The 23880-nt window shown below is 40.1% G+C and overlaps 1 protein-coding gene and 1 long non-coding RNA gene across 2 annotated transcripts in view; one reads left to right on the top strand and one right to left on the bottom strand.

The window, feature by feature from the left end:
* The window catches only part of LOC102194998 (uncharacterized), a 4743-nt gene extending 1808 nt beyond the window's left edge, over positions 1–2935 (top strand). The window contains exons 2-3 of the long non-coding RNA XR_312306.1: positions 208–374; positions 2430–2935. This is a non-coding gene — a long non-coding RNA (uncharacterized LOC102194998). The remainder of the gene's footprint in view (positions 1–207; positions 375–2429) is intronic.
* macf1a (microtubule actin crosslinking factor 1a) overlaps positions 1–23634 on the bottom strand; it is a 229969-nt gene extending 206335 nt beyond the window's left edge. Inside the window, exons 1-2 of the mRNA XM_013915833.1 lie at positions 23187–23634; positions 13195–13429 (exon numbers count right to left, since the gene is read on the bottom strand). Of these exons, the coding sequence (XP_013771287.1) occupies positions 13195–13417 (223 nt within the window). The 5' untranslated portion in view covers positions 13418–13429; positions 23187–23634. The remainder of the gene's footprint in view (positions 1–13194; positions 13430–23186) is intronic.
* Between the last annotated feature and the right edge of the window lie 246 nt (positions 23635–23880).

Below are 23880 nucleotides of genomic sequence, written 5' to 3'. Positions count from 1 at the left end.
CCCCCAGTTATTTTGTGTTTCTTTGTGATTGCTTTGAGTTTACTTTCAGAAGTCATCCTTCTCTGTGTAATCATTTTAATTCTCTATAGGTGGTTTTTTCAGTTTTAACCTTTTTGAGATGCATCTCACAAGCATATAAATCGTTGTTTTCAGACTGTCATATTTGAATCACTTCACAGTCTGTTTGTCATTTGTGTCTTTTTGCAGTTCCCTGATTTCACCCCCATAAGCTAATATTAACAGAAGGTCTGTCTCAAAAGCTCCCTGATCCCTTGTGGTCCCTGCAGGCTTGTTAAGTCATTTTTCTACAATTGTCAACCCCCAACTAATTCATCATGCATGAGGATTTGCAACCACATTGCATTTTTGCCATGGTAGGTAGTCACTGTAGTAACAAGTAGATGCATTTTGATTTTTTATTTCTGAAAAATTCTGCAAACAACTTGTAAAACACACTAAATAAACTCAAGAATGTTTAAAGGAGTGGACTGAATGAATGGAGCACAGTGCAATCTAAAGGCTAAGTAAACATACAAAACCAGGAGCTCTGGCGAAATAATAAAATTTTAAACAACACCTTGTTAACAAGCTTTTAAACCAAAGCTTATAAGCTTCTCCAGACACAGGAAACAGTAAAACTAGGCGATTATATTTAATTGAAAAACAGGCACATCTTATTGTTCTGTATTTGACGCCATTAAATATGTATTTTATGTTAAGTAATCTGTGTGTCTGCCCTGTCCTGCTGTGGATAATCTCTCAATGCCAGTAAGGTCACAGTCCATAAAGCAGCATCATTGGTGCAGAGATTATGTCATTTAATCCCACAAAGACACATAAAGATAACCTTTATGTAAATCACAATACCATCTCCATTCTGTCAGAAAAAAACATACATTTATGTGGTTGGAAACTAGAGTCCACAGAGTAAAAGAGGTGGAGATGTCAAGAGTGGAGGCAGGTGTAGATTGTAGATGTCTGTCTGAAGTCAATATTAGATCGAAACACAAATAAAAGATGCATGAATGGCCCCACAAGGCAGATGACCAGTGACTGGGAAATCAAGAGCTAGATACATAAAAGGGCAGGAATGCAGCATATTTCCACTCATGTCTGCAGCCATGAATGGAAAGTAAATCACATAAAAAACTGTGTTTACACCACCAGGTTATTCAGATGGCAATGAGAGGAACAGCAAAGAAGCTTACATTCATTGAATGTGAAATTCAGAGCTTTGCTGCTGGAGCTGTTGGTGGTCTCAGTTAGTACTTAAGGGAATAAAGTCAACAGGAGAGTGGATAACACAGCAGCAGGGGGGCCGTCCTTCTTCTGCACTAATTAGTAGTTATTATATTATCATTATTGTTGTTAAGTTCAGTATGCACATCATTAATTTACGATGCAGCCTGTGAATATAGTGCATTTAAATATCTTCAATTTGCAAGATTTTATGGTTTTGGGTGTGCACATGGAAAGTATCCTCCCTTCTCACCCTATAAATTCTAGATTACGTCCTTAGCTTAATACATGGATATCATTTGGAAATGTAATGGGGCCTTATAAGGGCCTATAAGGAACATTTTTAAGATCCCTAACCTTTTCAAGTAAATTTAGAAATTCATCTCTCTCTAAATATATAAAGAGGATATTTCATGTATTTTAGCCTTTTCATTTTGCCCCTTTTCTAATCAAATGAATGCAAACAGGAAGAATATGTGTATGTACTGAATACTGAAGTGTGTTTGAACGGGTATTTTACTGTCCGTCTGTCATGTGTGGGTCACGGGTGCTGTAACAGGTCTGGAAGTAGCTGCATATCATCATTTACGACATGCATGCACACATGTGTACTCAGATTAATTTAAACCATGTAACATGACAAAAGATAAAAGGAAAGAATGAAAGTGGCAGTAAATAAACCAGCCTCACAAGCTCATACACCATTATCATATCAGCGGTTCAATGACCCAGGAGCCATTCATACATCTTACTGTGACCCTCTTTTCCTTCCTTCCTTGAAGCCTTTAATCTCAACACATCATCAGTGAGCAAGGCCAACACCAACAAACTGGCAGTCTCTGCAGAAATATACTGCTTTGCTGCATTGCAAGAGCTCATTTCTGAAGGTAGCAGAATAAGTAGGAGGTCACAGGTTCAATAAAAAAATATCCTATTTGTGCAAAAAGGAAAACGTTCAGGAGCTTTCCCGCACCAAAGGAAATGTTGGTTAATTATAAAAGCATCACTAGTCTGGCTTAAAACACCTTAAGCGATTTAGAAAAGACTAATTTCTTTATAATAATTACACAAAGATATTATCAGTTTTAAAGTGAATGATTAGATTCGTCTCTCTGCAGAGATCTGACCCCATCTTTCATTACTCTGACATCCTGTTTGTGTCTCCTCACTCTGCCTCTCCCTCATTACAGGACCGACACACATCACATTAACATTACCCCAGTGATGTGAACACAAACAGACACTTTAGGGATACAGATCTGGCACCCTCTGTATCTACAGGAAGTCAAGGAAGATGAATCCAAAATGCAAGAACTGAAAGAAAAACATTCCAGCAGATGTTTTTGTCTTAAAAAACAAATAAACTCGGGCTAATGTGACTCTGGTCTCATGGTCCAGTCGTTTCTATTGTACTTTACAGCATTGAACAGCCAGAGAAAAACATCTTTCACTCTCTATAAAGTCCAGACAGAGTTTCACTGATAAAATGAGGAAAAGCAGGCGATTCCTCCTAAAAATGAACCTGTCAGTGTGTGAAACCCTTATATCTCCGTCTAGTGGTGGAGAACGGAAATTACAGATGAGTCAGAGTTGGCCTGAATGACCTCTTGTTTATGTTTCTCCACTTGTATGTTTTCATCTTCACGTCATGATGTGTATTAATAGTAAATACATAAGCGTGAACTTAAATAAAAGTAGTAAAATATGTGTTCGAGTGTATTTTTCACTGTTTTCTTCCCGCAGTGCGAGTCTTCTGCATGTGTGTTTGTTAGCATGTGTATTGTTGTGTGTCTGTGCTGCATGCAGAGTCCAGCTGCACTGTGAATGTGCCAAAAGTACACAAAGTCCTTGACACAACAGCATGACCAAACACTTCAGCTGCAGAGCTCCACCTTGGCTTCTAACTTTAACGTCAGCCACAAACATTTCACACAGAAACCTCTCTGTTGCTTACGTGCCTACTCATGAAACATCTAAAAAATGAAAGCTAACATCAAACAGTCTGATCTCATTATCCACGCCTGCATTTTTGTGTAAATTACTTCCTAATAATGCAGCTGAGCTCCCTTAATAACCAGCTGAGAGATTAAATCAAATCTATTGTGAGTGACTTGGATTTAAGTTAAGACTCTTTACAGGGTCTGACCTTTGCTCTACTGTTTTGACTTTCACAAATAAGCAAATTCAATCATAGATAAAAATGCATTTAAAAGATTATAACAACAAAGCATGAGTATAAACTCTTAACTGGTTCAAGTGTAATCGGTGAGGTCTGCAATCAGATGTTTCCAATCATGCAATGAGAAAATATGAATGGCATGAGAAGCAGTTTAATGCATCTAATTTGGGTAAGTGCTTTAGCTTTGATCCAAATACTTGTAGATTCATACTAGTAACCACTTTAGCTTACCTCTTATTAATTTATAAAGACTGTTAGTCCAAAATGTGATTATTTAAAATTGTCCTGGTTTTCTTATGTTTCAGTTTCATTGTAACATAAAATTTAAAAAAGAACAGATTTAAATGTGTCCATAATATTTTTCTGTAAATGAATAGATTTAGTGTCTTAATTGAAAACACATCTGACACTCTGCTGTAAAAATCTTTGTTGGTTCTGAACCTTTAGCCCCATAAGACGAGAAATTAATCCCAGGATATGACACTGCTAAAAACGTCTGTCAAGTTTATTTTTAGTTTTATATTCAGTTGATTTCCAGACCAGCAGGTATCTTACAGTACATGTCATCACAGATCTATCACAATCACACTCTAAAACACATTTTGTCTTTAGAAACCATACATTACGAGCTCTTGGTGCATCTTAAAGTATACCCTTCTTTGCTGCCCATTTTACTCTAAATTAACCCGTCACTGACAAAATGAACATCATGTTGTAATAAACATGACTTTAAACTGGTGACTGAGACCATAAATTTAACAGAAAAATGTTTACTGTGGTCACAGAATGAGATAGAAATAGAACTAGTTTCCGCTATATTTCTGTACAGTTTGACCTCTCTTTGTAGCCAGGTGTCGCCCCCTGCTGGACACTGGAAGAAGTACAGGTTTAAGGCATTTGAGCATTGGCAGGTCATGAACAGTTTATACCAAAGACACTATCTACTTGCTTTCCTCCCAAAAAAGGAAAAAAGAACCTGTAAAACTTTATAGTGCTTAGAGGATGTAGCCTACTGGCACATCACGGCCAACCGAAAAAAGTTTGTTGGGTGGTGCTTTTTTCTTTTTTTAAACTTTATGTTTCTCTTGCTTTCAAAGTTTCCTTTTCACCACACAATCACTTTTATTTCCCTTTAGTCTCCTTGCTTCATTCCCTTCCTTCTTTCTTTACAATCCTATCTTGTCCATCTCTTTCTGTTTTAAGCTCTTCTACTGTTTCCTCTCATCTTTACTTCTTTCTCATTCATAGCAGTCGTTCTCCTTTTGTTTTTCCGTCTTGTTCCTCGAGCTCATTTCTCTTTCCAAGTTCTTTTTTTAAGTTGTCAGTGCTTGTCTTCATCCTCCTGTTAATCATTCTCTTCTCTGTGTTATGACCTCCTTCACCCTCACATCTATTCACAGAGTCACCCTTTCTTTCCCCTCTTTAAATTCTCCCCCTCTCTCTCCGACTCCATTTCTCTCCTCTCTTCATTACTTTCTAAACTCACACGATCATTCACTCCTCGGTCTCTCTCTCCCTCCTTTCTCCACTCCAAATTAAAATTCGGACACTCTCTCACTCCTTCGCTATTTGTTTTGCGCCCCTTTTATATCCAGTGTCAGTCTCTCTCACCCCTGCCGCCATTGCTTCTCCTAGCCTTGCATAACCATGGAAACAGAGTAGACCACGTCACCATGGCAACAGGGTAATAGCCAGGGCCTTGAGCCGAGGCTTCCTTTCAGTTTGCCTGCAAAAAAAAAATTTTAAAAATCCAGCAGGCAGGATGGCGGACGCCTAAGTTACATGCAGGCAAAGACATCTGAGGTCCTGATGCTCATATGCATAAATTATCACTGCTGCTGCCTCACTCACACTGAGCAAATGTATCACACTGTGTCATTTCCTTTCTTATTTTGTTGTACAAATAATTTCCAAACCATCCTTTATTTGTTGTGTCTCTCCATTACTGCATCTCCATGTAAGTAAAACAAGAAAACCTAAATGTTCAGCATTCATGAGGAATTTTGAAGTCAGAAAGCCTTTTCTGTGATTTAATTGGATGTGATGTAATTACGTCACAACCAAAATCTGAAGAAGAGTAGCAACTCTTGTAAAAATATGCACAAAAACTTCCTTCTATAGAAGGAAGTTTTTGTGCATATTTTTACAAGAGTAACAAGAGTTACAAGAAATATATAAGAAAATTATCCCATTTCCCATTTCTAACCTAATTTGTGACCTCAGTAAAAAATTTCAGTTCATGGTTTTAAGTCTTACTTAATGCAACTTGACGTTTAGTTTTTTATTTTATGGTCCAATGAAGAGTAAAAGAGATGTTAAAGCCACCTTATGATTGAAAAGTCAGCACACTATGGGTATGCAGTGCCCTGAGGTTAATGCTCATCAAAAACAAAATTACAACACAAAGATGGGAGATATCGCATTAGCTATGACCATCTTTTATATACAGTCTAAGACTAACAAACTACTTTTAAAATATTTTTATTCTGGTCTGTGTTCATCTGTTTACAGCCCCCAATTAGTTCAAAATGTAATTTGGTGGGAAAATACTGAATTTTCACTCACGTACACAGAAAAACTAGCAGCTGTTGGTCGGTTTCATTGACATTCAGATTCAGCAGACAGGCAGTGCAACCCAAAGTGTCTGAATAACAGAGTCCAGTCACTACAGCAGTGTCTCTCTTTATCCTCTCCAGTATTCACAAAGCTCCCAGTGTTTCCTCCCCTCGCCCTCCACTTCTTCTGCCTGCTCTTTCTTCAGATGTGTAGGGATGCAACTTTTCCAAAATAAAAATAGATATTTTCCGAGAGAAAAGAATACCTTCTTGCTAGCACTACATCTCTGTGCTGCGTGTCCTTAGTCTGTATGAATATGTTATCATGGGGCTAAACTGTGTGGCTTATAAGCAGACTAATATATTCACATTCTGACCTCTGTTTGACTGCAAATTGAGGTCAGTGTAAACACGCCGTACAGATTATTTAAAATGTAAAATCATCACAATAGGCTGCACACGCCTGAGCGAGCACTGAACAAGCCTGGGAGATACAGGATGTTACCAGAAGCATGAGCTTTAAATGAAAGCCTCTGCAGAGTGAATTCGACAGCGTCAGTATTACAGAGACACTCGTGCTCTGCTTGTCACATCAAACCATTTAGCAGACAGGATATAAAAATGTACAGCATGCTTTACTCAGCAACAAGAACTTATCAAAGCTGACAAGGGGCAAGTGCAAGGTTGCACCTCATAGCACAAACACAGACAGACAACCATTAACATTTAAACCTATAACTATGTTGGATGACCAGTTAATCTGACATTTACATCTCTGGATGGACGCCAGGTTTGAACCCAGAACCTCCTGTCTGAGACGAGCTAGCGCTTACCACCATGTATTTCCACTATATCATTTGAACGGACTGAAGAAGATTCAGTTAGTCACATGATTTCTGATCTAAATGATTTCTCCTTTAAAATATCTTAATGCAGGACTCAACATAGGGTGCAAAAGGAAACAACTGTGGATCAAGGAGAAAGTATTTTGCACAAGTAAAACCATTTAAATTCACATAATCATGAATCAAAAAACAAAAACAATGTAAAACAGGAAAAAACTAAAAGTCACACTAATCAAGACAAGAAGAGATGCAGAAAGAACGACAATAAGAAGAACATACAGGGAAACTACCACTAATAATAATCTAAATATAGCAGGATAAGAGAGACACAAGAAGAATACTAAAATCTCCAAACTGATAGATAAAAATAAATAAATGATGAACTCAAGGGGTTAAAAACAAAAACTGGACAAAATCTCAAATAACACAAAATCAGGACCATGTGCAGAAGCATAGAAGAAAACATAGACACAGCTTCAAACTGGGACTTCACCAACCTGTCAGTGAAATCTTGTTGGTTATATCTATTTTTAATTTACAGTCTTACATATTACTGAATCATCGGCCCATCTTATATCAGGACCCTGTAGTCCTGTGATTTTTTTGTTCCACAGTAAAGCTCTTTATTGTCTGTACTTCTGGAACACAGTATGGGTACACACTTTACAGAGTGGTAACAGGCAGTTGTGAGGTAACTGTACTGCTCTGTACTGCATTAAAAGAGGCTTACAACTACTTTTTGTCCCCCACACCCACTCTATATGTTTTTATTTAGCTGTGGCAAAATGTCTTTGGATCTCCTTTAACCTTCTTGGGGTGTAAAACAAAAAGAAAAGAGTTGTGTTGATGTAATGGTTGAGTTCATAGGATCAGTTGCTATTTGTTGCATTGCTCTAAATTCACAGTGAGTCTGAACATAAAGTCAAATGTTTCGTTGGCAGGTGGAGAGAAAAATGCCACACAGCAGACTTTGGCAGTGTTAGTTAGGTGTTGCCTGTGTTTCAGCCCCAGGGTGGTTTGTGGCGACGCCAACATTTACTCGACTGCTACGTGCTGCCGCCAGAACTGAATGATCTCCACGCAATCGAGTCTGACTCGCTGACTCACCCACAAGGCACTGCCAGGAAAGCTCCAGGTCTAAGTGTTTGGTTTAATAACTGGAGATAATAATCCTTAAATGTTTTTCACCTTTCCCAGCTCTTCTCTCTACGCGCACACATGCATGCACTCTAAACAACCGTCTGCACAGCTGTGAATTTCAACTACATGATGCATGTTTATCCAAAAAGGCATGGAAAAGTGGAAAAAGCCATCCTCGTCAAGTGTTCATTAAGAACATATGAGATCATTTGTATTTTCTTCCTCACACCTGAGAGCAGAAATAAATCTGAGAGAAAAGTGGCCTCAAAATGTAAAAGATGCACATAAAATTAACCATAAACTAAATTCACAGTGTGAGCAAGTCGGACTTACAAAGACATTTTTTCCTTCATTTTCTCTGCTTTAAAAGAAGAACTGTGATGATGATGATGATGATGATGATGATGATGATGGTGTAACTAACATTTAAACATTTATTTTACTGCATGTAGTTTTGATCATCTGTAATAAAACGATGACCAGAGAACATAAAAGTGACGCCAGCTCTCTTAAACCAGACTCCAGCAATAATGAGGATTCCACATCTGTCCTCAGATCTGGTTGTAATTAGACGTGTAACAGTAACAAAAAGGAGAACGCTTATATCTGTTAAGTTATATTGTTATTAAGGCTCAATAAGTGATTCTTGAAGGTTTTAGTTCTGTATTTTTGGACTTTTTAATATCACAGTTTTGCAGTAAAGCTGTAGAGTGGATTTTACTTAAAGTGGACATGTGTTTTAGGAGCTGCTAATATTAGACATGTCTAATCTGCAAACAATGAGATCAGTGTACGTCCAAGGAATATCTGTGTTTCACACTCACACACAGATATTTTTTCTACTCTTGGCTCTGTATGATGTCAGAGACGGGATATCCCTTATATGGTCATCTCCGTCACACTGCTGTGGCTGTGAGCACAGATGCCACCTGTTGTTCAAACCTTCTGTTTATGTAGGGCAGCCAATCAGAAGGATGTTGCCTTAAAAGGGGAGGGGCTAAAACAGTTTCAGACAGTGGATAAACTGCTCTCAGGCTCAGGGAAATCAGGATGATTTTGAGCTGTGACTCATACAAAGCTAGTCTTGTAAAGTCCGTAAATATCTATAAATGGATTTATTTATTTTCTTGTTTCACCTTTACTTATCAGTTGCTTCCAGCTGTTTTCATGATTGTGTCAAATTGTATTTCACATGACATTATTCACAGGTTTATCCATTAACCACACGCTGCCTTCATTTCACCTCCTTTTGATCTATTATCCTTATTTCAAAAGCCATGCATGTGTAGATGTGTGCATGTGAGAGCCAGTCTTACACGCACTCTCACTTACCTAGTGTACAAATTGAATTCTCCTTTTGCTCTTTGTCATCTTCCTTTCCTCCACAAAGCTTGCACATCTAACTTTATTTTCACTTAGCAGGAAACACCGGGCTGGTTCAGATAAACTCATTATATACATACAGACACTCACTGTCTTCACACTAACATCAAAACCAGTAAACACATACATGGTCCTCTGTTCTGTGAAACTAACATAAGTGAATTAAGTACATTAATAAAACATAAAAGGTCTTTAATGGGAGCTCTACTGCAGCGTCAGGCAACAGATTCCTTTCTCCAAACATTTGCTGACAGATTTAGGAAGGACAAGAAAGTGAAAGCTTCTCTAAAAACAGCCATAAAAGTATCTGACGGGCTTCTCCTGTGAATGGAAGAGAGTCTAAAACATTAATGTGGGAGGCCTTGAAATGGTTCCAGGGCAGGAAATATCCCAAACTTTCTCCATGTTTATGTTGTAAGAGAATCAGCACTGAGATACAAATACAAGACACACACACGCAGAGTGAGCCATCTCTCTTGACCTGATTGTGCTGATGATATGAACTCCTTCACCCGGCCCTGACCTACATGCTGTTTCCATGTCTGAAACGTAGACTTTCACTGCCTCTTATCGCCTCCCTGCTTCAACATCCCAACCAACATATTTCCTCACAGAACAAGAGCAAACCTCACTGGAAGAATGTAAACAAATAGCACGGGTGTGCATGTAACACTTTTGGTTCTCTTAAAAAATGTAAGGTATTTATGAAAGAAGGTGATTTGATGATGTCATTAAATTGAACATAAATGTAGAAATCACAATAAATGAATAACAGACTAATAATAATGATAAATCATTTAAATCCTCAGTGGAACAGAAGCACTGTGTGCTGCCTAATGCAAGTTAGCAATGCTGAAAGGGTTATTGATGATGTCAGACAGCTTAAAATTGGTGCGCTGATTATAGAAGCAATAAATCTGGCTCCTCGAGGTTTCTGGAGCGCCCGCCTTTTTGGGTTTCAATTATAGTCTCAAAAAAACAAGGAGAGTGCAAAGTGAAGGCATTAAGAAAGTATAATTTACTTTGAGAAGAAACCTGAGTGGTAATCAATATTCTGTTGTCAAAATAAATATTGAAAAAAAATCAAATATACCTTCTATATTGATTTGAACTAAAAATAATTTAAGGGAAACAGATAAGATTAAGAAAAGTGTGATAAGAGAAAAAATGCTGAACAAAGATGTAGGTTGCCAAATAATCTAAAAATTGCTTGTTATTGGCAGCCGTCCTGTTGTTGATAAGATGCTGTGATTGTTGCCTCATTGGAGAGCTGTTAAGCTGCCATATGATGTGCTATGATCACAGTTTCATCTACTGCTGGATCAGCTGTAGGCCAGCAGAGTTATAGAGCATGCTGTCAAAGCTGGAGGCCTTACTGTCCATCCACTGAAGTGCATTTATATAAAAGCCTCAAACCGAAAAAATAAGCACAACTATTAGACGCCATCAGAGGGGAAAGCCACACATGAGCCTGCTTTTACTTCATTTCCCTCAATTTTCAAACTCGAGGTCCCCTCTTCTCTGTATTTAAAAAAAGGCGTGCTGCCAGTGATCCATTACGTGAGCAGGGGAGCCCCGGCCTCTCTAGAGAACTGAGTAACCTACATTTCTCCTCCATCTTCTGTTACCACAAATACGAGAGGATGATACTGGCTCCTGACTTTGACATGTGATCCCTGCACGTAGGAATGTACACAATAAAAATGAGATAAAGCTTATCTCTGCTGCCTTCACAATGAAACTAAGCGTTTTCTTGTATTCAAGGTTCATGTTGCTCACAGCTCTTTATTGACATTTGCTAACCACCATTATTAAAACCGATAACTAAGAAAACAGTGATTATTACATCTGAGTGTTACACGATAACACTTTTAATAACAAGCCACAGACGTCTTTATCCATCCCATAAATAAAAGACTAGAAATTTCTTCTCATTTCTTTGACATTTAAGGAGATGAGGCTTTTTTCAGAGGATGCTTAATGACTGCTCGAAAGAAGCCCTGTGATTAGTGAAAATGTCAGTGTGCATGTGAGAGTGGATGCATGAGGAATAATTCACGACAAGAAGAAAAAAACCCTTTTGCAGAGATATTTGGTGATAAAAAGACAAATAATATGAGAGCGACGTGTTTCCTTTTAAAGAGTCTTTTCAGTAACTAGAGGTTGGTCCAATGTCAGCTTTTCTACATTAGAGCTGTAGATGCTCTGCCTATGCAATTCTTATTACTTATTGATTCAAGTCTGTTAATATAAGGGACTGTAAAGCCTATATCAGTTATACTCAACTTACCACCAATGGCCTAGGGGTGACACGGGATGTTCTCAACAAAGATACAAACAGGAGGAGAAACTACACATGACTGAAAACCTAAAGTCAAGGAGCTCATCACAAGGGCAGCTAGATGTAGGCACAGTGGGTAAACTAAACTACAGAAGTGTGGAAACACTTGGTTTCTGGCAATAATTATGAACAGTGGGATGTCACACTGACAGGAAGTAAATACGCTGAGAACACTTTAAGTTATGAAATATTTTCAAAATAAAATGGGGAACAAAAAGTAACCAAAAACTCTGGAACTCTTAACCGTTTTGGTTGTTTATTCATTTCCTTTGATACATTTATCCATCCATCCATTTGAGCCTGAGTCACTGGGCAGAAGACTTCCTTCACCCCAGCCAAATGTTCCACTGGGGGACGCTGAGTCGTTCCAAAGCCAGCTGAGAGATATAATCTCTTCAGCATCCAGGAGGCGTCCTGATCAGATACCTGAACAACCTCTATTACTTGTATATTTCTTTATTAATTGGTGCAAAAGCATTTCCTGAGCAAAGCAACCTGAATGTCCCCATGCTGCTGACGTTGCTTATATTTTATGTTTTGTATAAAGCTTCATTTTGATTGAAAATGACACACTACATCCATTTTCTAAACTTCTTATCCAACCATGACATCAGGGGGCTGCGCTGCACCCTAATCCCAGCTGACACAGGGAAAGAGGCGGCAAACACCTAATCCGTGACAAAGGCAGGGCTAAATACAGACAATCATTCATGCTCACATCCACACACCTTGCAGTCAGCTTTGAAATGTCCAACCAATCTCACGTCAGGATCCAGCTGACCAGGAACGTTCAAACTAAGAACCTTTGATGTGCAGCAACTGTGCTTTGCTCCTGTCAGTTTTAATGTTCCATCAGAGTGCATTTTTCAGCAGTTTTCCCCTAGTAGCAGTAATGCTACAAACCAGACACATATATTTAAAGAGGACTTAAAACTGTGGTTATCCAAACTCAGCTTTCATTGATTCACAAAAAAGGCAAAAGGAAGAACTCGGACAGAAGCAGGAAAAGGCAGAAGACAGACAGTAACACTGTCGTCTCTTATGCAGCAGGTTTTTCATAGAAACTCAGAAGATTTTTCTCAGAGCATGACGTCCCAGCACATTTCAGACCCAGCAACACCCTCAGACAAAAATAAACAAAGCAGGTAGTGTGTGTGCAATGCAGTGAGGAGTGCTGGGACCTTTACACAGGAAGAACCAAACAACCACTCCACAGACACATGGCACAATTACATGGGTCACATCTTGACCCATGTAACCGTAATAGCTCACAGGATGTTGGGAGGCAATGCCTCACAAACGACCCTGTGATGGCAATGACCCATGAAGCTTCTGAAGACCTCTCTGTATAGTTTCCCTCCTTCATGAAAGCAGGTAAAGTTGTGCCTGAAAGCCCCACTCTGCTTTTATAGAGTTCAATCAGCAAAATTCTGCCTCTTCACCATCTCCTGGAAGCTTCCCTTGAGTGTTGCTCAAAGGCAGAAAGATAAAGTATTACATTTATCAACTCACCTGCGACGCGAACCACCGCCCTCTCTGCTGGGTCCAACACTGAATCTTGGCTCTTCCTCTTCTTCCTCTCATGCTTGGACAGGTTCCATGGCAAAGTGTCTCCCGGTGGGCCCACAAGTCCTGATGTACACGGGGATAACGACCCCCCTGAACGCTCGCTACGGAATGACGGCTCGCTGACGCAGGAGCGCTCACTCAGAGTATCATCATCCGAAGACTCCATCTCTGCTTAGGGCTGCAAGGAGGAGAAGGAAGGAGAGGAAGGATGGCAGGAGGAAAAAGGGATGTGGGAAGGGTGGGAAGAGAAAAGAGGTCAGAAACGAAGGACAAGGTGGAAACACTCGATAATTTATTGCTTGCTTAAAGTGTGATCACGCAGGGGTCATGAATGATGCAAAGTTGTAACATAACAACAGTAGTAATGTAGCAAGACGATTGAGAGAAATGAGGAAGGAGAATGAACTGGGTTAAACTAATCATTGTGTCCAGATGATCGCTTCAGTGTTCAGGAAGCTGCAGATGTGCAGTGACAGCTGGATGGAAGCGAAACAGCGGCTCAGAGAAGAAGACGACACATATCGCACTGGAAATGTCTGAGGCTTGCTCGAATAAACAAAACATGAAAGATGTAACTTTGAGACACAGATGAAATTTCATCCTTAGCTTCAGTTGATCAGAATGCATAAAGCGGACCGCTTGCTTTACCCTCTTAAATCGCTATTTATGTGCTCGGACCGACACATAAATAATGCACAGACTGCTTCTGCAACACGGAGGCGCGGTGGTTTGAACTGTGCCTCACAGCAAGAAGGCTCTGTGTTCAAACCTTGTGATTAGCTGATGCTTTTCTATGTGTTTACATGTTCTCCCTGTGCCTGCATGGGTTTCAGCACTCTGGCTTCCTCTCAGAGGCCAAAGATGGCATCATGTGACATTAACTGTCTAAACTGGCCATAGATGTAGTTATCCAATCACAGTCCTAACACTGTTGACCTGTACATCACCTCTCGGATGGATGCTTCTAAAATAGATGTGGTCCATGTTCCTACATTACTGAAAAAGCTTCTTATTTTGTACATTTTGTGGATTTCTTTACCCCACGTGACATTTTTGCAACATCTATTATTTAAAAAAAAACATCTTTCAAGCTTTTTAAAAACACAATTTTCTTTGAAGTTGTGGGTGCACTGACAAATTGCTCAAATGGGAACTCATTCCAAACTGTTATTTATTTATATTTTTCCTCTATCTTAGTGTGCTCTTTAGACATCTAGATAGATGTCTGCGTTTTCCTAATTACAGTGGAACTCAATGACACTCGCTTCGTGGTGCTCAAACTTTTGATAAACTCCACAGTAATATTTCTTTCCAAAAATCACAACCAGATTGCACAAACAAGTCTGCAAGCTTGTCGTGAGCAGACTCACACTGTTTCCCTTTGGCTGAATCAGACTGCCAGCTACATCACAGCGCTGAAGCATCTATCCGTGATGAGGGGGGTCATGCTCCTGACAGCGTAAACACTGACGCTGTCCTCCCTCAGCTGAGCTGTAAGGTTACAGCTACATTTACAGCCCCTGGACAAACACAAAGATCATGCAAACTTTTAAGGCATAAAAAGAGATAGAAGCTGGTGTAACTGCTCCAGTTTGGACACACACCAGTTTTTATAGATATATGGAAGATTCCAGGTGTGATGGAAGAAAGTAATCTCTGAGCTGAGGTGGGGGGATGGGAAACAGTTCAGCAGGCTGAGCAGAGGCTGTGATGAAAAAGGAGCAGCGAGATGAGATTTAAAAGTCTGAGTAGCGTTTCTATTTTTAAAGAAGAGTCAATATGCAGGAAGACAGAAGAGAGCTTTTCCCTTTGTCTTCGTCTCGCTTTCGCTCCTTATACCTTCTCACGTTTCTACACTTCTATCTGTTGCTCATCTCCACTCTTTAACCTACCTCTCTAAAGCGAATTAGGGGCTGCAGGCGTCACACACACAAGAAGGAAGTGAGTGTGTGTGTTTGTAGGACTCTGGAGACCCGATGAACTGATCCGTCCATCTCAGGATCAATACATCAATAACTCTAAACTCAGCACCTCTATTCTGAGAGAATGAATTGCCTTATATCAGCTCTTATATTTCGGCTCCACAGGGAGTCCCAGCAGTTCTGTGCTGAGGTTTAAAAATGGGGGACAATAATATCAAATGCAGCTGAATGCATGAGAGAGCAGCAGGATGCTAGCTTGTTACTGTGAAAAAGTACATAAAAGTACAGGTGTTACTAACAGCACTAACAGCTGCTTTGTTCTAATCAAATGAGTCTGTGGACTGTGCGTAAAAGCAGAACCCTGAAACTGAAAGCAGCTAAATGGAATTCAGCCTTGATTAACGTCATCATTTATGACATTTCCTCCCCATTTAAATCAGTGCAGTGGGTAAAATATGCAGACTTTGACCTCAGCAGTAACTATAAAGTGGACTCAGCACAAAGTATAAATTATGGCAGAGCTGTTGTATTTGAATGCACAAATAAATTGTGTTTTTCTTGTTTATGTCAGTGTTTATCAGGGGATATTTTGATGATTTTAAACAAGAGTAGAATAAGTTATAATCTTTAAATAATTAGAGATGACATATTACTTTTATTTCCTTGTTTTCAAAAGCCCGCCAACTTCACTAGACGGGGATACTGTTTGTTTTACAGTTCATCCACCGACAGTTAGAGCTAAAAGCGAACACTGCGACCTCTGAGAAATTCTCCTCAGCAAACAATCGGCTTAACCCTCAAAGTGTTGCAGATTGTCGCTGAATAACTTCTGCTGGCTGCCAAAGACTTCGTCACACTAGATCTGTGTTTACCCCCTCCATGCTGTAGCAGACTACACTGTGGAATGACCTGAGAGGTGGTCACAGAGTGGGAATGATTCACTGCACGACGTGTGAGTCCAACACAACGGCTGAGATTTCCATCTGCTCCGCTGCTGCCAAAAATCCTCCTCCACCTCCGCTGACTGGCCTCTGGCTAAACCGCTGGCAAAACCCCACTTCCTGAATCCCTCCGTCTCCCCAGCAACGCCGCGAGGAAGAGGTTAAATGCCTTCCCAGAATTCTCAGCGACCTCACTGGTGTATAGCTGTGTGTGTAAGTCTGGTTCCCTGCCGCTTTCTGACAGTGAGTCAGTGCCACTGCAACAAGCGGTTTTATAAATAGAGCCAGAACTGAGGCTTCAAAGCCGCACCGTGTCATTACAGCTCCGTGAAGACAGAATGAGAACTTTGAAGAAAAAGAAACTACCAGGAGGAGAAACGCGAGCAAGAGCGAGCTCACTCCTTCTGTGATGAGACCCTCACCAAGGCGTTTTTACTCACAGGCACAGCTTTCCTCAATAAGACCATCAAACAAAAGCACACACACAGTTTGGTGAATTCCAGCCATTACACTTTAAAATATACACTGAAAAGGGGCCATCACAGGTTAATTTGAGCCCTAGTTTCTCAAAAGTGCTTAACTTAATCATTGCTTTCTGACACACCAACTGTTTAATCTTTGCTTCATGTCTACAGAAGAATTACCACCTTTCGGGTGTACACCTTAACCAACCAGTGAAGTTACAGGTTGCCTCTCTTCCTGTTCACACTCACATATCTATTTATATGGAAGATTTTGAAGGAATTTAATTGGTGGCCAGAAAAGATTTGAGTCACCAATTTAATATCTGGCCAAACATGCTCACACTTGGCTCTTCTTAATAAAAGTCAGAGTTTTATGTCGTATTATTTCGTCATGGTAAAGATAACTATTGAACTTTTAGAAATAAATATCACTTCAGATTTTTTCCAGTGAGACATTTGTGTACAGTCTGTTAGAATTATTGGAGAAATGTGTGATTTATGGTTAAATATTGAGGTTTTTTTGTAAAGTGACCTTTAACCTCCGCTCACCAAATTCTAATCAGTACCTTCAGTCCAAGGTACTCAGGTGATGTGCTGCCATGATTGTTGCTGTCATTAATCACTGGTCTATGAGTCGTCACTCCATGAGAAGCACAGGTCAGTGATGAGTCCCTGCCACTGCACTCAGCTGTGGGTAATCTGCTCCAAAGCCCTGCAGGAACATCCATTCCTCTGCATTTCTGCCTCTGTGCCCTTGGGCCTTTCCTCCTTCCTATTAAACTTATTATATCCTATTAATTATGACTTAAAAAAGCAAATGACCAGCAACATGCAATCCAAACACAGAGAGGCCAGCGGGTTCAAACCCAGAACCTTCTTGGTGTGAGGCGCTAACCAACACATGACTGTGGTTCATAAAAACTAACCCTGTTCCTCTTGATTTGATTTTAGACTTTCAGTTAAACATTTTTAGACAATCAATATAAAAATGTGCCCCAGATTGAAACTATTTGTTAGATGATTTTTGTTATTAATTTCACAAATCTACTAACTGATAGATCTAAGAGGTATCACGCGACTCTGAAATGACCCACAAATGTTCTTCGAGCCTGAATAAATGTCTTTAAATTATTTGCCTGGTTTAACAAAAGTCAAAAACATCCCATTTACAAAAGGGAGAAAAGCACTGAAAGGTTAAACAACACTGCTGTTGCTTAGGTTTTCTATCAAACAATAATATTGTAATACAGGCGTATTTGTATATATAGGACATATATACACGCAGAGCTTTTGGCCTCTTCCTGTGACAGACTGTAGCAGTTCAATCAAACCAAACAAAGGTACTGGATGGTTGACTGGCCTGATTTATAACTCGCAGCCAGGATTTACATGGACACGGTCTGTTCCCACAGCTTAGTCTCAGCAGCGTGTGTGTGTGTCTGAATGTGTGTGTGTGTGTGCTGCAGGAAACAAAAGTAACATAAAACAGAGAGAGACTGTGACAGAGATGTAGAGTTAGAAAAAGCGACGAGGGAAGACAGGAAAAGAGATTTGAGGAGCGAGAGAAATCCAGACATTTGCAGACTAACGGTCGTAACTGCCGGTGAAACTCTAGTCTCTTCAGGGCAGCATTCCAGCATGGTAACAGTCACTGATGAGAGTTTCACTGACATTCATGCTCATTGGACAAAAACAATCCCTGACACACACCGTAACATGAAGCCACCAAACAAGAAAACACAACTGATTAACATGTGACTCATTGTGTACATCCTGCAAAATCTGGGAACCTGCATGCTCCCAACTAACCCAGTAAAACCTGAAACAACCCCCCAAAATAGACTGAGATATGAAGTCTGACAAAGAAACTACAAACTGTAGTTGATTGAAACTAAGTTATTACCTTAACCTGACCTTTTTTTGTGTTCTATATATTCTAAATATTATAATGACATCGAAATATACACAAAAAAATTCAAAAAAGAGCATTCAACCTGCTTTGATTGCACTTATGGAAAAGTACGAAAAACATTTATCATTGTTTTCACTTGTAAACCCTTAAAACTTAGTGTCAAGTGCAAATGAAAACTTTCACAGACTACACTGAGTATTGTGAAGACTAATGTACACTCTCTGGTGTGCTGCTAATCAAATGCACTTAAACAGCTGATTATCAGTAAGTATGGCCACCTCTATAAAAGCAGATGTTTTGACAGTGTGCTGGTCTGGAGCACTTAAGTGATTCACAACGTCACAATCTTCCCAGGAGTGGATGTCCCACCAAATTCCCCCTGAGGTCAGACCGTGCAATGCTCAGAGAAACTGTAAAAAACTAAGAGCTACATCTCAGACTCTACAGGCTTCAGTTAGCATGTTAAAGTTAATGACAGTCCAATTAGTGAAAAAATTAACAAATAAAATATGTTAATTTTTTAGAATCAAGAATCAAAGTACAGCAATGACGCAGTGAAAGTACAGACCTTAGCCAGAAATGCTGTGGTGGGACCTTATGAGAGCTATGCATAAAAGAGTGTGAAGAAAACGAAGAAAGTTTAGCAAGTTTAGCTCAACAATATGAAATACTGACAGAGGCACACAGGATACTGCTACTAAAGCTGCTTCTACAAGCTGCTGAATTATGAGATAAGCTTAGTTTTCCCTGTAGCTGTACATGTCTTATACTGTGGTTTAATATAGTCACATTTATACAAACTACATTTTTCTATTTCCTTTTTATAAGGGTGCACTGATTAGCTTTATTCAGTAATGCAAGTAGCTTTAGCAAATGCTAGCTTACCCACTGTTTCTATTTCTGATTATTAAAATTAAATACATTGAATTTATTATTTGGTTGACTGACCTGATTTATGTGGTGCTGCAAAATCCAGTCAAAGGGGGGGAAAAAAATCCCAGATAAACATACGCAACTTAAAAGCTAAAAGCTAACTAGTCTAGCTTATCGAAAAAGGACCTGCCATATTTTATGCTTTTAGTTTTAAGGTTTTCCCGTTTAAGTTGGCTTAAATCCCTTTAGATCATACTTACATTTATTAGATTACAGATAAACAATATAAGTTTGGAAATATATGCTAAATAAAAAACTAGAGTCAGCAATCAGTGATTAGCTTAGCATAAGGAAAAAAGGCTAACATTACTAACTGTAAAACTTCAATTTAATTCATTTTTCTTTTGCTTTTAAAAAAATATATTGCATAAAAAGATGATACTTGCTCCCATGTCTGTATTTAACATATAAAGGTTGACAAGATTATTGTTTGTTTTTGTTTCTTTGTGTATAAATTAGATAAATTACATATTAAGTAAGAAAGATCAGCATGTCACTGAGCTGAAGGGTACAACCCTGTGTCCAAAAAGCTGAGATTCTGTGTAAAATGCAAATAAAACCTGATGTAATGATCTAAAAATCAGTAAAGCTCCTGGAAACAAAACAAAGATAATATATCATATGCTGGAAATAAGATTTATTGTTAAAAAAAAACCTGCTTAAAGTTTATGTTTGTTTTAAAAAAAAAAAGTTTAGCAAAGGGGCATGTTTACATCTGTGTTGCATCACCGTCTCACTGTGAGAATCTGGGAAATAAGGAGAGCCATATCTATAGTTTCCAAAGCAAAACCTTTTCCCATTTTGTCTTATATAGGATGTAGCATTTCAACACTTCCATGCTTCTAAAGGACATATTTGAATAAGATAAGTCAGAAAAAATGGAGAAAGGTAGGACAATGTAAGTGATGCAACTTCTTTCCCTCCCATGCATAAATGTAATAAGCATATCTAAAGCGTGTTCCTTACGTCAGTTATTAAAAGTGTAAATAGTCAGTGTAATATAAGAATGAATGAGAAATGCCTCCCTTTAAACTGCAGCTGCCAGCTATGATGAGTAACACACCAACGACTGACTGACTGGATAAATGAATGGCTAGACTGAGCTCCCCCACGCGTGCACACACAGACATACATTAATACACATGCAGACACTCACACGAAAGTATGCATGCATAAATACACAAATGGGACTGGACTGCCAACAAAGCTGCTTGGCATGAGTGTACTGGAGTCCATCAACATGAGAGTGAAAAAAAAGGACAGCTAAACAAAAGAAAGAAAAGTATGTGCATAGATGAGCAAGGATGACACAAGAAACAGGATCTCTTATTTGAATGACCTGATCGTTTGTCATCGTATGCCTGTCTTGTATACGCTCGTCAATATTTACTGCTCCAGGATGTGGCGATAAGCAATGTTAGTGTGTCTGGCTTTGTTCCACCTTTATTCACTCATGGTAAAAATGCTCTCTGCAGACCAGAAAGCTGCAGGGAGAAGAAAATCAACACAGAGAGTCTTGGCCAGACAGACAGGCAGACAGACAGAAGGGTGGAGGTGCCAGTCGTGAATTTCACAAAGAGCAGAGGGACGATTTCAGCACCATGAAAACAATGCTGAATGACTAAATGGATAAGTCACTTTGTTCCCAAACAAGTCCCAGGATAAAAATATCACACTGGCAACCAGCTAGTGAACAGGATGGAAAATATAGTTGATAAAATGCTGGATGTTTACTCTCGGAAGCTGACGGAGACTAAAGTAAAGCTAAAATGTGAATGAAGATCATTCATCAGGTGGACACCACACTCCAAATGAATGATAACATGCCCACTGGTTCTCGAATGGGGGTAATCCTAGCCTGATAACAGCCAGAACCACTTGAAGAGGAAGGATTTAAAGCTCTGAAATGAGGCAAGGATCATACTATATGCTTGGAAAGTCTTCATTTTTCCTCACCATCAGGCTTTTTAAAATAAAGAAGATAGGTTATAATCAGCCAAAAAGGGACTTGTGTCCACACCAAAGCCATAACCTGTAATGAAGCAAATGAGGCACGGTGGAAACTACATGTTTGGTATAAAAAGAAAAAAAAGGAGAGATGAGTAAAAATCCAAACATCCACTGGCTCCAAGTGTCTCAGATGTTCAGATTTTGCTGCTTTTATTGTTTTCGTTTTTTAGTTTATCAAAATGAGCAGTTTAGATATATTTATATAGTCCAGCATGGATTAATTAGTCTTTTGTTTTTATTTTGTTTCATTATAAATTGAGCATCTCTTGGCTTTCAACTGCTGGACGTACAAAAACAGGAAACCTGGAGGTGTCACCTTGAGCTCTAGGCGCCTATAATGTCCACTTTTCACTTGTTTATGACACTAAGCAACAACAGCTTCCACTGCTGTTAGTCTAAATTGGATGATCTGATTGAAATAAACCAGACATTCCACAATTCATTGCAAATTAAATAACAACCACGTCTCGCACTATAACAGTCCTGTCTTCTATCCCCATCCTCACAGACATGTTGGTGCTTTCCTGCACTGTAACGTGCAGTAGTAAGGAGGTGTGTCGTGGCAGTGCAGAGGAAAAAAATGGAAGAAACCAATTTAAAACGACCATTTAAATGGAAATGAAGGTTTGAGAGTGTTAGGAGTGTAGTAGTCTGAAAGCTGAATGTCCAGCATAAGGCTAGAGGGAGATGTATATTTGACCATCTGGTGCTGAACGGCAGGAGGGGACTCCTGCTTGAATCCTGTTTTTCCCTCCCTCTGGCTGCACCTTGCACATTATATCCAGTATTTTCCAGACAGATAGACAGCCTGCAGTTATGGAGCCCACTGGGATTCATGCAGCAGGTAGAGATGGAGGTGCTGCTGGTGATGATGGGGTGTCTCTGGATATAATTGGCTGCAGGGATGCACGGATCAATAATGGCAGCCTCTCACGGGGCGTGTTGGTGCACATATAACAGAGATATAGCTGCAGCTGGTGTTTCGTGTCACCAGCGTTGCACGCTTGCCTCGCTCTCTCTCTGTCTGTCTTTCCCTTTAATTGTGAGGAGGGAATGTGTTTGCATGAATGGACATCAGACATGGAGCCCAAACGCTGTGTGCGCGCACTGAAAGGCTGGAAAGCAGGGAGCTCTTTGTCCAACACACGGCCACTGCTTGGATGGATAACACCAACTAATTACATTTATCCATTTGTGGTTGGCACTGTTGACTAAATGCTGCTTCCATACTGCTGCTGCTGAGTGTCTCATTAGGAGAAACAGCCACGGCAGCCTTCTCACGACCCAGAAACCCCCTCTATATCTCTCTCAGTGTGAATGTCCGCTGGTTATTTCCAGCCCAGCCCTTCAGCACACAAATCATGAGCAGTGTGCTTAGAAACAGGGCGGATGTATGAGATTACTAAAACTTGCAGTGCATCTCCTGGAAATCACGCCAATAAACGCAGAGCTAATGAGCAACACGTTGAGTCTGGGAAAAAAAACCCAACTCCATCCATATATTATAACCTGTGCACAAGTTATGATTGGTCTGCAGTTCTTATTGAACATGTCTGTAAATTTCTTTTAAAGTGAGTAACAGCGATCCGTTTTGAGCTGATAAGCATCAGTGTTTTGTCCCTGTAAACACTCCATAACAGCAGCGGGCCTGACAGCTCGTGAAAACACATGATCACGATGGTTTGAACGCGCACGAGAGAGTGTGAAGCACAGACACGAGCTGCCTGCCTGCATGAGCTCCGGAGCCGCTTACCTTCCCCGGGGCAGCAGCGGTCCTGGAAGCCGAGCACAGCGCGAGGGAGGCCGGGGATGCTGCCGCCGCTGCTCCCTCTCCTCCTGGGGGTAGATGGGTGGATGGAAGCTTGGATGTTTTCTGGCTTTGTATTCAAGGTTTTTTGCTCCAAAACCGAACCGACACGCAGCCGGTGGGATGAGGCTGGAGAGAACAGCGGGCAACGTGATCCTGAATGGTAATGGCTGTCCTATTCCTCCTCCTTTCCCCCCTCTCTCAGTCTCTGCTTCTCTCTCTCTCTGCTCCTCTCGCCTTCAGCAACCCCCCACCAGCCCTCCTCTCCCGGTCCGCTTTCACACACACACAACCTCTCTTTTCTGTTAAATAGGCAGTTTTCACGGCTACGATACTTAACCCATGACTACTGAGTGTGTAAGTGTCGCGGAAATTGAGATTTCGGGTGTATTCCTGCGTCATCTGTGGCTCAGCAGCACCGCCAAACCTGGACCGAGACGCGCGCACACACACACACACACACACACACACACACACTTTCTCTTAAATCTCTTAGAGAATAGTTAAACCACAGGCGTTCACGGTGGTGCATTTGCTCCATTCACATATTTCGGGATTATGTAACCGAAGCAGCGCTTGATCTTGTCCGCGCTTTTACGCCACATGCGATCGTATTAATCTGGGATTTTATAATCCCTCC

This window comes from Pundamilia nyererei, unplaced genomic scaffold (assembly GCF_000239375.1).
Source record: "Pundamilia nyererei isolate P.nyererei 1_Seehausen unplaced genomic scaffold, PunNye1.0 scaffold00374, whole genome shotgun sequence".
NCBI lineage: Eukaryota > Metazoa > Chordata > Actinopteri > Cichliformes > Cichlidae > Pundamilia > Pundamilia nyererei.
The sequence above is the reverse complement of the archived record's forward strand: the minus strand, read 5'-3'. Positions and strand labels throughout refer to the sequence as shown.